Source organism: Patella vulgata, chromosome 4 (assembly GCF_932274485.2).
Source record: "Patella vulgata chromosome 4, xgPatVulg1.2, whole genome shotgun sequence".
Classification (NCBI taxonomy): Eukaryota; Metazoa; Mollusca; class Gastropoda; family Patellidae; genus Patella; species Patella vulgata.
Window position 1 is genome coordinate 20,994,129 of NC_065882.2, and position 15,903 is coordinate 21,010,031.

Below are 15,903 nucleotides of genomic sequence, written 5' to 3' on the forward strand. Positions count from 1 at the left end.
GGCGGAAAGAGGTCGCTATCGACAAAATACGCTCGTCTGTCCATGGCTTTGAATATATCACCGTTACGCCCTAATGATGATTGAGTTCGAATTTTCTGAAAATCTGATCGAAACTGCCGGACAAAATGGTCGTCCGAGAGAGAGAGAGAGAGAGAGAGAGAGAGAGAGAGTTTAACGTCCACTCGACACAAACTAGGTCATTAGTGTTTTGGAAACGAGGCTAATTGAGATGACGTCACGCGCTGGGTGGAAATTCTTGGGTGAAAATTATAAAAATCAAATTATATTAAAATTGACTTGGGTGAAAATTATAAAAAAACAAATTATATTAAAATTGACTTGGGTGAAAATTATAAAAAACAAATTATATTAAAATTGACTTGAGTGAAAATCATAAAAAACAAATTATATTAAAATTGACTTGGGTGAAAATTACAAAAAACAAATTATATTAAAATTCACTTGGGTGAAAATTAAAATTGACTTGGGTGAAAATTATAAAAAAAACAAATTATATTAAAATTGACTTGGGTGAATATTAAAAAAAAACAAATTATATTATTTTTCATGTCCCTTATTAGCCACCGTACCAAAGAGATCAGTGGGGTTATTCATTGCAGAGTTAATAATGAGGTATTTTAAAACCTTCTATAACCATATGCTTTGAATTGCACGTGCACAAGGCAAGCAGCGGCTGATGTTTATAGTTTATGTGTAAAAACAAATTATATTAAAATTGACTTGGGTGGAAATTAAAATTGACTTGGGTGAAAATTATAAAAAACAAAATATATTAAAATTGACTTGGGTGAAAATTATAAAAAAACAAATTATATTAAAATTGACTTGGGTGAAAATTAAAATTGACTTGGGTAAAAATTATAAAAAAACAAATTATATTATTTTTCATGTCCCTTATCAACCACCGTACTTTGGCACCGAAAGTTTAGTTTTTGCTTGGTGGACCTCTGTTCTAGTATCATTTTAAAATATTTAAGGGAAATTTCTGGATCTTTGTTGACAATTTCAATGGTTAAAAGACTAAAGCGAAACTCGTATATCTACCCTTAACTTTTTTTAGTGAAGGTTGTCTTTGAAATTAGGCAATGGAAGGAGACAGCCAAATCTCACAGTACCGTATAGGGTTAAAAGTTCGTAAAAAAGATGCGCAATTGTGTAAAAAAAAAAAGAGGCATGTCAAGATTTATGGTGATCCTATTCAAACTGGCAAACTCTTAGGCCAAAAGAACAAGAACACGAATATGAAGTTTGGGAAGCGTGGGATATTTCTCTGAATAACATGTAGAGTTCAGGTATTCAATCCGGCTAAGCTTCATATCCGAAAGGCTCTATATTTTAATTCGAAACTTTCAGAGTAAAAAGCATATTATTTCGTCACATTTTGGCAAATGATTTTCATATTTAAACCCACTGGGAGAGCGTCGAAATGAAAATTATTTTTTTAAACAAACTTCTGTCACGTGTTTTTTGTTTCTGGGAGCTCAAATCAGTTACTCTCTGCCATCGTTTTCTCTCGAAACTAATGAAATTCATAACTGCGTCAAACATAGTTGGATTTTTTCTAACAGCCGAAGCTCGAACAGCCGATTGGACTGACAAGCTATAGTTTAGAAAAATGCAATGTTCTGTTACAATTACCTAATAGTATCCCCTTTGTTACTCCAGGCTTGGCTGTGGCATTTCAACGGAGACCCCAAATGTCGAACAGTAAATTGGAAGGGCGGGAAATTATTTAGTCTCGGATGACCACAATGAATTCTTAATATACATGTATCTCCTCCTTACGGATATCACATTATATTCGGCAGTAAGCAAGTTGTTCGGCAATAATTTCAAGTCCAGGCAATTTGCTACCGATCAAAGTCTATTGTTGGTCTTGGCGTATATTATCACCAGTCCGACATCCGTGTCCAAATGGGTCAATATGGCCAAAATCCAAAATGGTCGCCAGTTTTGGCTGAAAAATTACAATTTTTACTCAAGTGTCATAAAATTTCACATAAATGATATCACAGACAAAATCCCACCCACTTTCACTGTATATGTTCTTATTGGGACGCGATAGAAATTGGACACGAGATTAGAATATCAATTAATATCACTGTTTTGATTTTAAGCATGGACAGGAAAAAACTGGAACCCATGTGGTATGAAGAAGGGCGTCTATAGACACAGACAAGAAACATGAGCCGAGTGGGTCTAGATAGAACCCTACACATTTCTTAGATTGAGGAAAAGGCAACTGTGTGATAAATTGCCCACCCCACCCCAGCATTACATTTGTCACAAAGTAAACGAAGTTTGTACTGATGAGCAAATTCCTTTCTTCCTATAACTTAGCACGTGCGTGCTGTATCATTGAGTAAACTCGTGTGGTTTCGATTCCCCGGTTGTACGTGACAAGGAGCAGGGTCGCCTGTCCAACCACGTGGGTTTTCTCCTGGTTCTCCGATTTTCTCCCACTGTGAATTATTGAAATAAAATTGAACCATGTGTAAGTCCCGAAATGACCTAGTTTTGTCGAGTGGACGTTAACCCCATTTCTCTCTTTCTCTCAGTCATGCTAGTGTTACAAAAACATTATCTAAGGGTATTGGGTAATCTTACTATCATCTATTAGTACATACTGCTCGTTCTATAATATCATCGATTAACATATGCTAGTCTTGCTATAATATCCCCTATTAATATATGTTAGTCATGCTATAACATCAACTACTGGTATTTACTAATCTTGTTATACCATCATATGTAAGGTCGTAATTGAGGCAAGGACAATCAGAAGTTCCTAAATGTAAATTAATAATAAAAAAGAAAGTGTCAATAAATTATTTTAAAATCATTAATTAATTTTCACAGTCCTTCTAATCGTGAACATAGAGAGGTAAACTCTATCCATGCTTGTCCAAATATTAAAAAGTATCTTTGGTTAGACTGAATCACTTACAAATTAATTGAAAACAATAAAACTCAAATTAATATAGTTATCATTATTTATTGACAGCAATAATAACAATCTGCATTGGTATTTAAATCCCAAAAATATTATTACATGTTTATGTATATAATATATTAACTTATTACTGACACTTGTTTCTCAATTAAAACATCATGACACAATATACATATCACAGACAGGAGGATCATATTAACAACATAAAGAGTATAAATAATAGAACAATTTGAGCACTGTTTACTCAATTAAGACAAATACAATACAAGCAATTTTCAACCGGATCAATAGTGATCACGTTCTGGACTGAACTAGGGTTTTTCAACGTTCGGTATCTAAATAGTTAATCCCATATAAATTCCCTTGTCAGTAGAGTGGGACGGTGGGCCTAGCAAGGGAAAACGTATATTCGTTCGGATGGACGAAAACCAGAGGTCCCGTGTACACACTGGCCAGGAAAAAGTTCCCTCATAGCACACCGCATGGGGTACGCCCGTCTTCAATAACCCGGTCGGAGCATAACAGTAGGACCTTAAACCCCATTTTATTTCATTTCCATATAAATTCAACCGAGATTTTTTTTGAAAATGATTGTTATAATGATATTCGTAATTTTAAGATATTTATATTATAGCCATAGCAGCCTTAACCATTTATTAAATTGGTTTACTGACAAGTCGTGAAATGAAATGAAATGAAATGGGGTTTAACGTCCTACTGTTCTGCTCCTAACCTGGGCTAATGAAGACGGGCATACGCCATACAGTGTGCTATGAGGGAAATTTTGCCCGGACAGCGGCACTACGGCCTACTCTTATATCGAATTCCAACTGCCAAGGGATCTTTTACGTGCACGCCAATGTGTACACGGGACCTCGGTTTTTCGTCCCATCCGAACGACTAGACAGCTTTCCTTGCCAGCCCCTCCGTCCTGCATCACTGACAAGGGAGAACCACGCCGGAAAATCTGGATGAACTTTCTCGGCCAATGCAGGGATCGAACACCCGACCTCCAGGCTAGCGAGCTAGCGTCTTACCCACTTAGCCACGTGATCCCCCTGACAAGTCGTAATGATACTCAAGACAAAAATACGAATTAAGGGGGCATTTCATAATTTGCATAAACTGGCTCCTCTAAAATGTTTAAGATTCCCATGTTTACTACTAGCTTGCCCATTCTGTCATTCTGGTGTTATATAGCAAGCCCCGTTTACCCGATATGCTAAAGATATAAGCTAAGACCCTTTGCAGCTTTCATCATAGGTCAGGAGATCAAAATATAGGGTTAGGGAACGTGATTGTTGACGAGATCGTGGGGTTAGAGTTAGCCCTACTCCTCACCCTAATTCTTATCCTAACCCTAACCATATTTACATCTCGTGAATTATGACGAAATCTGCAATGGGTCTTACCTTTTAGTCCTACAGGTCCTCTAATTTTTTTGTTTCATACGAACTTCCGTTGCAACAATATTATTTGTTCTAGACGAACTTCCACTGCTGGCTACAACATATTTATTCGAATACTAGACCAATTAGAAGTAGCACCTATGTTCCACACACTGAAACGTAGAACGTCGAAGTAATTCAAGGCAGATAAAAATTGTTTGTCTATATGATAGACACACAGTCTGTTTGATGTGCGCGTGATTTTGGTAAGGACACTTTAATCAAGCACAAAAGACGTATAAACAACAAGAGAATCGGTGTATAACAATTTGAATAGATGTCAATTAATTAAAGACATTTAATTCTTGGTCATGCTTTTTCTGTGTTGTTTTCGTGTTTAGCTGCTTCTAACGCTTCTTCTTTATTTTTATCAGCCATGACCTGCCATTGTTTTAGGTTGGCTCTGGAGAGAAAAAAAACACAACAATATGAGTATTTGCAATGAATTATTTCAAAACAAATGTATCTTTGGGGTATGTTATTGTCATATCGCTTCACTTAGTAAGTAGTTATCTGTGTCATGCTCTAGGAAGTGTACCATACCACTATTGTGAACTTAATTGACACTCCCATAAATTGTTACATTTTCTGTAACAGTGACTGCACTAACATATCAATCAATATGTTAATAATTTTGTTGTCTATGCCACGATGTCTTCACGAACCTGTTATACTCATCAGGATAAATACAAAACATCCCTTAAAATAACTAAATATTCCACCGTGTGTCATATGTAATATTTAACCGTGCCAAACACTAAATTAAAGGATTAAGCCATTTTTAAGCATGTCTTATATAACTTTTTATCCCTTATATTGACCACATACAATATGATATTCGATCTCCCATGTCACATGCAACATACGTTCCTAATCGGGTTGAAATTCGCCATCAAGCAGTCCGGAAGACGAATTGAAATATATTATGAGTTGACGGGCGGATAATGCACAGGGGTAGAACATTGGCCCTTTGTGATAAAAATGAAGTATAATATGTCTTACATGGTACCATCCAGCATTGGTTTTGTACTGGGTATGACTTGAGCTAGTAGTTCATAACAAGGTAAACATATACCTAGAATAAATCCAACCTGAAACAAAAGGGAATGAAATTACGAAATGCTGATATTATAATAGATCAATTACAGCACAATGGGTTGATGGGATGTTATTCAAAAACCAGTAATTTTAACAAAGGTTTTGCGATCATAATTGTTGAGTCCATGTTAAGAAAACCGTATTTTATCACAATAACTTACTTCCAGTTGAGGTAATTCATTTTGTTTATCTCTGTCCATCATCGGCATCGGCTTAAATCCCTGAGATTTTTCCTCGTCGCCCTTCAATAATAATAGCATAGTACATTGTATAATATAATAAGCATTTCGATTTTTCTTCTAAGCCTTCTCAATTGATTAATTTTGTCGTGATTTAAATGACAATTATTAATTCACTACCAGAATATTAGTTCGGGAAACTGCTATATTATAATTGTATACAAGATCAAAAGTAGAGGGAAACCGTAAATGACACTTGATTAAATAAACTATTTACATTATTATAAAATTAAAACTTTTCTTTCACTTTCATTAAAAAAAATATTATTTAATTAGTCATGTATTTAAAATGTAAGACACAGCAATGCGTTAAGTAGAAATACTAAGTAACACAGATTATACTAATTTAAAAAGATAAAATGGGTTGAAATCTTTAAAGATAAGACTGAACGAAGAAACAGTATATTTATATAATTAGTAACACATTAACAACTGATCTAATTACCCAGCCCCAATTTCGGGCGATCAATACCGATGAGTAAACAAATACACTTGACAAGAATAAATGTTTCACTAATAATGTCAGAGCTTACTTTAAATGTGGTATATATTAAAGGCATGTGTGTACTTTAAAAACTGATAGTACTTCTTTACAAAAAAACCCGTCTTTAAAACCTGTTTTATAAAGGAGCGCGAATAAGGTCATTAACCTGGCCAAAAGTATTTCCGAATTTAAAACGCATTGCTTAAAACTCATTTTATACAAAAAAAAAGAGAAATTGTAGGTCACATTTATATGAAAGAGGAAAGGTTTACCGGGAGATTTCTAAAGTCCTACCTGTTGCCAAAACTCCTCCATGATAACATAAACTAAATTAAGTTGAATTTCCCATGGTTTGTGCATAGCACAAAGATCACAACCAGTCATAAAAATTGCCATAAGCAGACGTCTGCAGAGATTAAAGAGAGATTAAAGAGAGATAGTTCAGATAGAAAATCACTAGACACCATTTACAACACAATAATACCACAATAGATCAGATACACATTTCAAATCTTCATTTAACTATAAACTATAAAATATGTCTAAATAGGCCTTGGAGAAAATTTACTTAGTGTATATATTACAATTGTTGTCTGGCATATTTCATTATTATAATACATTAACATTGTGTACACACATGGTGTCTTTAGAGGACAGTGAAGATTTGGAATATACATTTCATAATAAAACATTCTCGCATAAATAACAGAAACACATTAAAATAACAAGACAATGAAAAGACACTACACTACACATAACTCAGTTGTTAAGCAGATATGAAGAACCAATAGCTTTTAAGAAATCAGAGTTAGTCACAACAGCGGTATTAAATCCATGTTTTCGCACTGAAACACATGTTAAATATGCTGCCAAATTCACCTCGGCCCAAAATTCTTGGTAGATGACATTAACACTATCCAGTTGTACATCCCATGGTTTTGTCATAGCACAAAGGTCACACGCTGTCATAACAAGAGCATGTAACAATCGCCTGTGCAGCGCACGCATAAATAAAATAAAATAGAACAATTACATAAAATGTTGAAAATTTAATATTTTATAAAAAGTAAGCCATTCAAAATCACCACTGGTGTTCTTTGGTGTTCTTTTAGTAGGTAATTAGCTTATTCTGTTCGACAGCATTTTCTCTGCTTTGAATCTCGTCAATGAATCCCTTGTATTCCACCTCTTATAATTTAACATTCCTATCAATAAATTACTGTATGCCGCCAAAAGCTGTGGCTCAGTCTATTCGGTTTTTTTAAACAAAGGAATGGGATATATTATTGAACTAACCTATGTTCTTGTATTGACCAGGAAAATTCATCTTTGTCCGCTATTTCTTTTAATCTAGCTCGATTAGGAAAGAATAGGGCAAGGTCTGTAGCTAGTATACAATGTTTTATATCCCCTAAAACCTGTAAGAAATGGATAATTATGAACAACTAATTATTATGTTAAAAGGGAATATAATGAATGCCTTACTTGTTGATTTTATAGGTGTAAGATGTGACCATATAAGCTGATTGTAGATTAAACCTCAGTTTTTCATTTCATTTGAAAGACTAGTCACAATTTCCCTCTCAACATGGTAGTAGTTATCCCTGGCTTGAAAGATCACAAAGGTTCGCCTCGATCCACGTCGGGATTCGAAACAAAACGTAATAGATTCATTGAGATACTCACTGTTACTGGTGTTCTGGCGCTTTATACAATTATGTTTACATTGCATTTATTGCATTGCATTGTATTAATACATTACCTTATTTGTTTTAATCATTGATTAAAAGTATCCTTTCATTTTAAAACTAATTTCAATTTTAAAACAACCAGGAAGGAATTCTTAATTATCATAAGTAATATCGCCTACCTGTTTATACTCCTCCGATGTTAAATGTTTAAAAATGTTGTGGCCTTCGTGCTAAAAATACAAGAAATCTAATGTAATTTGTAAAGAGTAACAAATATAAGTGTTGCGTTCGAGATTGGGTATAGTTGCCAGCAAAATTACCAACTGCATGTTTGTGATATAAATGAATATAAAAACATATGTGTGATTTGTGCCTAATTGAGTATTGCTGGCATTTCATATTCAGTTCTTCTACCACGCCCCGGTGAAATCAAATAGGGATGGTGTTTTCTTTTCACTTAACTTTTTCGTTTTATATTTTTTCATATTTTATATCGTATCGAACTCAATTTTGTGCAGAACAATAAAAACGGGCAAAATAAATATATCATTTCAATTAGACTGTATTTTAATGATTATTGTCAGTACCTGTAAGATGGCGACAGTTTGATTAAAATGATGGTGCTCCATAGTTGAGGTAGAGTAAATAGCTGCTAAGGGGGATGCACTTTTCACCATAAAGGCATTGGTTTTACCACGATGATCTAAATCATGACATAAACAAGCAACAAACAAAGCTAGGCACTGTAAAAATAAAAAATGTTATATTTTAACGATCATTTACAAAGTACTCATTTGGTTAAACGAGACTAGTAACAACTAAATATGATTAGCTGAAACTTGAATTTGAATTTTTCAGCCAATCAGGTACCCTCAAATCACTTTCTGGGTAAAATAACCGGGCATGAGGATCATGTTGTTATTCTGTTCTCTGAGAATGGGATATAAATATAAAAAAATAAATGGTATACACATTAGATCATAAAATCTTGCGAAAGATAAAGAAAAGAAAGGATAGCCCGCTTTCAAATGTGTTCCCAACAAGGTGGATACTTCTTAGATGATATTTTGATTCGTTTCATGTTCCATATTTTATGATGTAAGAACTTTACAAACGAAACGAAACGCAAACAGATCTCAACAGATTGAATATTATTCATTGTCGGCGACTCATTTTAGTGAGAGGGGTCACGGTGTCTAAGCGGGTAAGTCGCTGGCTCGCTAGCCTGGCGGTCGTGTTTTCGATCCCTGCATTAGTCGAGAATGTTCATCCAGAGTTTTCGGCGTGCTTCCCCCTTGTCAGTCACACAGGGAGGAGGGCCTGACAGGGACAGCTGTCTAGTAGTTATGATGGGACGAAAAACCGAGGTCCCCTTGTACACATTGACGCGCACGTAAAATATCCCTAGACAGTTGGAAGTCCGGGCAAAATTTCTCTTATAGCACATTGTATAGCGTATGCCCGTCTTCATTAGCCCAGTTCGGAGCACAACAGTAGGACGTTGAACCCCATTTCATTTTATTTCTCATTTCTGTAAAGAATCAAACATTAATTATTTATGAAAATAATGATACCTCAGTACTGGTGAATTGGTGATTACTACGTTTAATAACTGTGTACATAGAATGGGCTACAGAGAAGGCGTGAACCCAGTTATGGTAGGGCACATGACGATAGTTCTTCCGCACTGTCAGAGTAAAACGGCTCAGGTCGCTGATATCAAATCTTTTTAAAAAAAACATGCAAAAAATATAAGTAATGTTGTCATATAGCATAGAATAATGGAAATGTATCTCTAGGTATTGAATATACGTCGTACAAAGAACAGAGTCAAATGAGTGTGGTCCAATTTTAGGTAATCCATGTGAACATAAAACATGAGGAATACGTAAAGCACATTGCTGTGTACATGTACACATGCGTGAAATACTTATATATAGTTGCGTGCTGCTCAGTGAAACAATGTCGTTGGAATTTGGAGTAAAAGGTGGTACGCTATGCACAGCATGTTCTACGCATTGCGTGCGCGTGTAAGCTTAACCTAATACTTCAATACATATGTACTATCCACATATGGATACATGTTGCCCTACCCGGTTATAATATTCAAGTTCCGGGTAATCCATGTATAATGCAGCTTACTTGATAAATAATTCATACAAATATCAACTTGTTTAACAGTTGAATGTAAATTCAAAATTTAAAATAATATATTTTAAAACTATTTTATAAATACAGTTTATAAGTTATTTACTGATACCAAGGTAATCAACTTGAGGTAATAGTCCGATCCTTAATGTAAATCCGTCGGCTTTTCGGGTAGAAATTGTGGAACAATCTACATTTTGTAGGTTTTGTTGTTTGATGACAAAAATTCAATGTTGACATTTTTCTGAGTAGGTCTTCATAGTATGGGATGCCATTATTTGAAAGGTAGCCATTTTGCGACAATATTTTAACTTATATTTTGTTTTCAACTTATTTTATAATGTTATGGACATATCAACTGTGATTTGGCACTGTATTAGTATTGACGGGGTCTTGACTATATTTCAGATTTTTTTTTCATCACTTCATGGTGGCGGCCGCTTTGGTGGGAAAATGGGACAATGTGAAAAGTTTGATTAAGTAGTAGTGGTTGGTGTCAATATATATGTTTACGAGGACGCAGATTCGATTTCTGACATTTACAACCTTGTAAAATGATCATATGTTTATATATTTAACATATTTCTAATATTGTTGCCACATGTGGCGGGAAAATCGGACGATATGCTGATTTTGATTAAGTAGTCGTTTTCGGGGGCGCAAATTCGATTTCTGGCATATACAACTGCGTAAAATGATCGTATGTTTACTACCGATTTAGCATATTTCTAAAATGGCGGGACGTTTTCTAGACACATACATGTACCTGAAAGCCGATACTGTGTCGTACCCAGTTAGTATATTATTCAACGATGAAGATTCGTCATCCGAGATGACCACTGAACTGATATCGATTTTCCTGTGAAAGAAAACCCTATTCACTCGGTCTCCTGGCATAAAGGCGGGGAGAGCGTAACGGCAGCGTGGGGCTTGCGCCCATCCTGCTCCTGTCACGACCACACCAAGCGCTTACTACGCCCAGCGCGCTCCAGTCAAGATCTTACTACGTTCATGACCAAGCTCTGGCTACGCGCACCAGGTTGCCACCATGCTCTCGCGGTTATCTGTCAGACCGAGATACGTTCTCACCACACTCCCGTGACGTGCCTATAGAGACTGTGCCATGCTCACCCTGTCCCCATTCACTTTCAAAGCACAGAACCAAAAGTCAAGCAATCAGGAACATTTTTTAGTTTTCTTGATGTTTCCTATTTAGATGCTAGACTGGAGCTGATGGACGAGACAGCGTAGCAAGCATGTGGCTGGCAGCTTTGTTCCAGCCTTGCGGCAACGCGGTTGGGAGTGGTTGGGACTTGGCCGGCTACTTTGACATCACTGCCCCCAGTTCTTCAATGATGATGGCAGTGATGTCATAGATTAAGGACCGTGTCGTCGTTTAAGTGGTGATATAGTTTGTTTTTCCAACGCAACACATTCCTCTGAACGACTCCTTCCACGCCCAGCTTGGGCTCAGTTGATGATATAATCAATGCAGTCCTTGTTTTATTTCTTTGTATACTGCTTTATATTTAATATCATATATTTCTGTTCTACGTTTAATTTATTAATTACCTTTTCAAAAGTTGAAAGTCTCACATTTTTAACCATCGTTAATTTTGCATCTATAACTGACAGACAACATAAACAGAAATACTCGACAGCGTCACCAAGTCTTAAAATCAGACTACTACAACGCGGTGGACCATGTAAATGTGCTATTATCCTCGGATGAGGTATTTTCATTGTTGAATAATATACCAAATAGGTAAAACACAGCACTGGTTTCCAGGTTCATGCTACAAGCTAATACATAGCAGAATTTGATTCAGAAACCTTTTTAGTAATGTGTTTAGAGAACGCCCTGCCACAAGCGGTGGCAATCTTGGAAATATGCCGAATGGGTGAACATACCATGATTTCAAGCAGATGTAAATGGCAGAAATCGAATCTGAACTACCGAAAACATATATGGACACAAAACACGTCTACAAATCAAAATCAGCACATCGCCCCACAATCTGATTAAAACACAAATCCTAATTCGCTTCGTTTTTTATAGTTCAAAATTTCGTTATACTTGTCTTTACTATACTAGGATTTGGAAGAGTTGTTATATTGCCGGTGTTCTGGTTGAAGTGAGGGATTAGCCAATGAAAGGGTCTGTTACGGCGAGTTCTTGGCGTGCGATGCACGGAACTGTGGGTAAATCACTAGAAATGTCAACGCTGATTGATTAATCAATGTCTGGCGTCATAGGATCAAAAGCCGCTCGTACGACCCCTGACGCGACCTTCCATTACAACCGGTCAGATCTTCATGTAGTGCAGGCCATCGAAAGTATAAAAACTACGAAACGAAATATAGATCTGTATATAGTCACGACCCCTGCTAATATTAATACATTGCCAAATCACCGTTGATATGTCTATAACATTATACATACGGTAAAAAATAAAATAATAAGCTGGAATATTATCGCAAAATGGCTACCCTCAAATAATGGCATCGAATACTATGAAGACCTACGCAGAAAAAATGCCAACATTGGTTTTTTGTCATTAAACATCAAAACCTTCAAAATAAAGTTTATTCCACGATTTCTACCCAAAAAGCCGACGGATGAGAATTGTATAACAAACCGAATCGAACTATAATGTTATCATTTTGACGATTCAAGGAAGTCTATTGTATATCGATGCTGTCTCATTAACTAATCTACAGACAAAATTCATTTAAGAAAAAGAAACATTTTGGGGGGTCTCAAAAACAGGTTATTTCAAAATTACCACAAAAGTTAAATATGAGAATATTAAAATTTAGGGCAAAAGAAAGAAAGGGTATCTATTTCATTTAAACAAATGAGAAAGAGCAGATCGTGCATTCATTCTAAGACTAAGCTATTTCAAGAGTGGGGGTACAAAATGGTTATTGCAAATCAAAAGATAGTTAAAATGATAGAATAAGTATGAATAACTAGTAGCTTTAAAATCATAATGTTGGAAAAATAAATAAATAAATCTATCAAAAGCCAAAGCAAACAATCAGGTTTTTAATCATTTCAAAAACAATGTTTGGTAAATATTCGATCACTACCTATTTACGAAAATACTATTACCTTTGATCATTGGAAGAACAACTGAAAAGTAATATCAATTGAACTAAAACGAGTCTCTTTTATTTGAACCTAATGTCAAAATGGCTTTCGATTATCTATAAACATATCAAATGATGTATGCTCATAAAGGCAGTATAATGATTTAGATAAGACAGTGAATGTAGATGTGGTGTGGGTGGTATAGCTCTGCTCAATATATGAACTGAGAGTTCACTTTAATTCCTTTAATTAGGTACGACTAATAACTTACTACTCCGTTATCAATATACGAACGAATAAAGGCAATACTATGATTTAGATAAGACAGTGAATATAGATGCGGAGTGGGTGGTTTAGCTTTGTTCAATTTATGAATTGAGAGTTCACTTTAATTTCTTAAATTAGTTACGACTAATAACTTACTACTCATTTTTCAATATACGAACGAATAAAAGTGTTAACTATGTTAGGATGTAATATAAACTATTTCGTTTGAAGGTCAGTATTCAAAACAACACACAATCTCAAGATTAGTCCAAGTCCTAATTTTGTTATTACAGCAAAGAGTTTGGGTCTCCTGCGTATTTCTGGCGCGTATACGAATTAATGAAATAGAACAAAACATGGCCTAGTTAGTGTTAAATGCACATTACTCCGCCTATGGCCCTCTCTTGTGTTGCTACTGATATTATTATGTCAAATATGAGCAAATTTCAGTTTGGGAATTAAATGCTAATCCAACATGATATGTGTTATGAATTGACCTTAAAACAAATTCTCAGATTTTCAGAGATTGAAATGCCAAAATGGGTTATCAGTTAAATCCAAATGTAAGAGACTCTAAACAAAAAGTGTATTATATCCATTGTAATCTGTTATCCTAAATATTTCATTTTAGAACAAGGGCAAAAAACAATTTACTACACCAAAGTAACGATTTTAATACGTGGTGATAATAGATTACATTTTTATTATCTGGAAACATCTATTTGCAGTAGAACTTGTTTCTTTATTGAGAGTTTGTCTTTTTATTACCTCATTGACGTGAATAGCTCCTTAAACATATCTAGAACAAAAATGGGTTTCTGTACATCAGAGATCTCCCAGGGTGAGTATTCATAGCTAAAATATAAAAGTTTCATTCTGTGCACATACAACATTTTCCACCTACAATATTATCCGGCGTTGCCCTGGGAGGCTTTATCTCTATTTTGTAATATCCATAATAATGCAATAATCACCAATTGTCAATTTCATCATTAAATACGTAACCAAATACAAAGCAAATAGCAACAGTATATTTATTGTAAAAAGTTGGCCTATAATGAAGTTACTTTAAACTCCCTTTCTTTCCGTCACAAGTGCGTAAACATCTTAAGCAACTCCCACGACATGCCAGACAAAATTATCAATAATCATACATTATGAATTCCATCATTAAATACTGTAACTAATACAATATAAATAACCCTATTCAAATTTCTTGCAAAAAAATGGTTATTTCCACGCGAAATTAATTGCTAATTTCATTATTTGTACATTATATAAAGCAATATTAAAATTCTTGTCAAACAAACAGGTTATTGTGAAAGTGTAGCGAATACACAAATTAATGTTACCTGGTAATAGCTTCTAATTTTTCTGGGTGTTGTAAACTACGAAGTTGTTTTAATTCTTCATCTGTACATTGATTATGATATGATAAAACTTCTATTGCAACTCGATATTTTTGTTCTGAACGACGAATCTTCTCATATAACTGACCAAATTAAAGAAAGAAGATATTATATAATGGTATATTTCTTTAACTTGCGGTTGGCTACAAAATCTTGAACTTCACCCCAATCAACGACTACGTCAGCTACCCTAGGTATGGGTGGGGCTAAAATTGTTGTATAATTAGATGCTTGAGAGTCTGGTCAACCATTGCCATTTTAAATAGTATTTCTTTTCAGGGCGAATCAAATACAACCAGTATATGGTTCCAGAATCAGAGGCTTTACGAAAAACGAAATAGTCGATCGAACAAAGAATTTGTTTACAATATGGACCAGCATCGGTTTAAATATTTCTTAATCATCATAATAACCTTATCACCCCTTTTAGTCTATTTGGTGATGAATTTTCAGAGATTTACTCGTGTTGATAGAAAAAAAAGGTGGGCAGCGGTTTGACAAAACAAAAACAAAACATATCTACAAAGAGTGCGCATAAACTACTATATACATAATAATATAAATTGTAGTTTGGTAAATCGTTTAGTTGATGTTGTATAAGTACATTGTATTCTTTTGTACAGGTAAAATGTGTTTAGTTCATATTCTGCAATTTTACACGTATTATTTGTTGAACAATTCTATTTATATCCATGGACCTTATAATGCACTATATTAATGGTTATTTCAATGAAAGGAATAGAACCTTCGTATCTATCATTTGAAATATTCTCACCAATTAATAATTCATAAGGAGAAAACCTTTATAACTTGTTAGAAGTTTTGTTTAATCGTTTTGTATTGTACAATGAAATGTCGATGTAATGAAATACGTTTAAACTAAACTAAAGGTGTGACCACCTAACTTAGAACGACATTATGCAACAAACCTCTTACATTGTACACTTTTATAGGTGAATCGAAAGTCTGTGATCTCATTAACTTGTGTCTGCCGATATACCATAAGCTCCAATTTTCAATGCATTATAATCGTAATTAGTAAATGTATATC

At 34.7% G+C, this 15,903-nt stretch overlaps 1 protein-coding gene across 6 annotated transcripts in view; it reads right to left on the bottom strand.

The window, feature by feature from the left end:
* Positions 1-2,996: 2,996 nt before the first annotated feature.
* Positions 2,997-15,903, bottom strand: part of LOC126818239 (probable 3',5'-cyclic phosphodiesterase pde-5) — a 43,061-nt gene continuing 30,154 nt past the window's right edge. For 4 of the 6 annotated variants that reach the window (XM_050545544.1, XM_050545543.1, XM_050545541.1 and 1 more), the window contains 11 exons: positions 14,796-14,935; positions 14,212-14,298; positions 13,198-13,218; positions 9,509-9,659; positions 8,522-8,677; positions 8,114-8,164; positions 7,540-7,661; positions 6,538-6,649; positions 5,682-5,762; positions 5,425-5,513; positions 2,997-4,825 (listed from right to left, as the gene is read on the bottom strand). In XM_050545544.1, the coding sequence (XP_050401501.1) occupies positions 4,732-4,825; positions 5,425-5,513; positions 5,682-5,762; positions 6,538-6,649; positions 7,540-7,661; positions 8,114-8,164; positions 8,522-8,677; positions 9,509-9,659; positions 13,198-13,218; positions 14,212-14,298; positions 14,796-14,935 (1,104 nt within the window). In that variant the 3' untranslated portion in view covers positions 2,997-4,731. The remainder of the gene's footprint in view (positions 4,826-5,424; positions 5,514-5,681; positions 5,763-6,537; positions 6,650-7,539; positions 7,662-8,113; positions 8,165-8,521; positions 8,678-9,508; positions 9,660-13,197; positions 13,219-14,211; positions 14,299-14,795; positions 14,936-15,903) is intronic. The other 2 variants (XM_050545545.1, XM_050545542.1) reach the window with 1 other exon arrangement.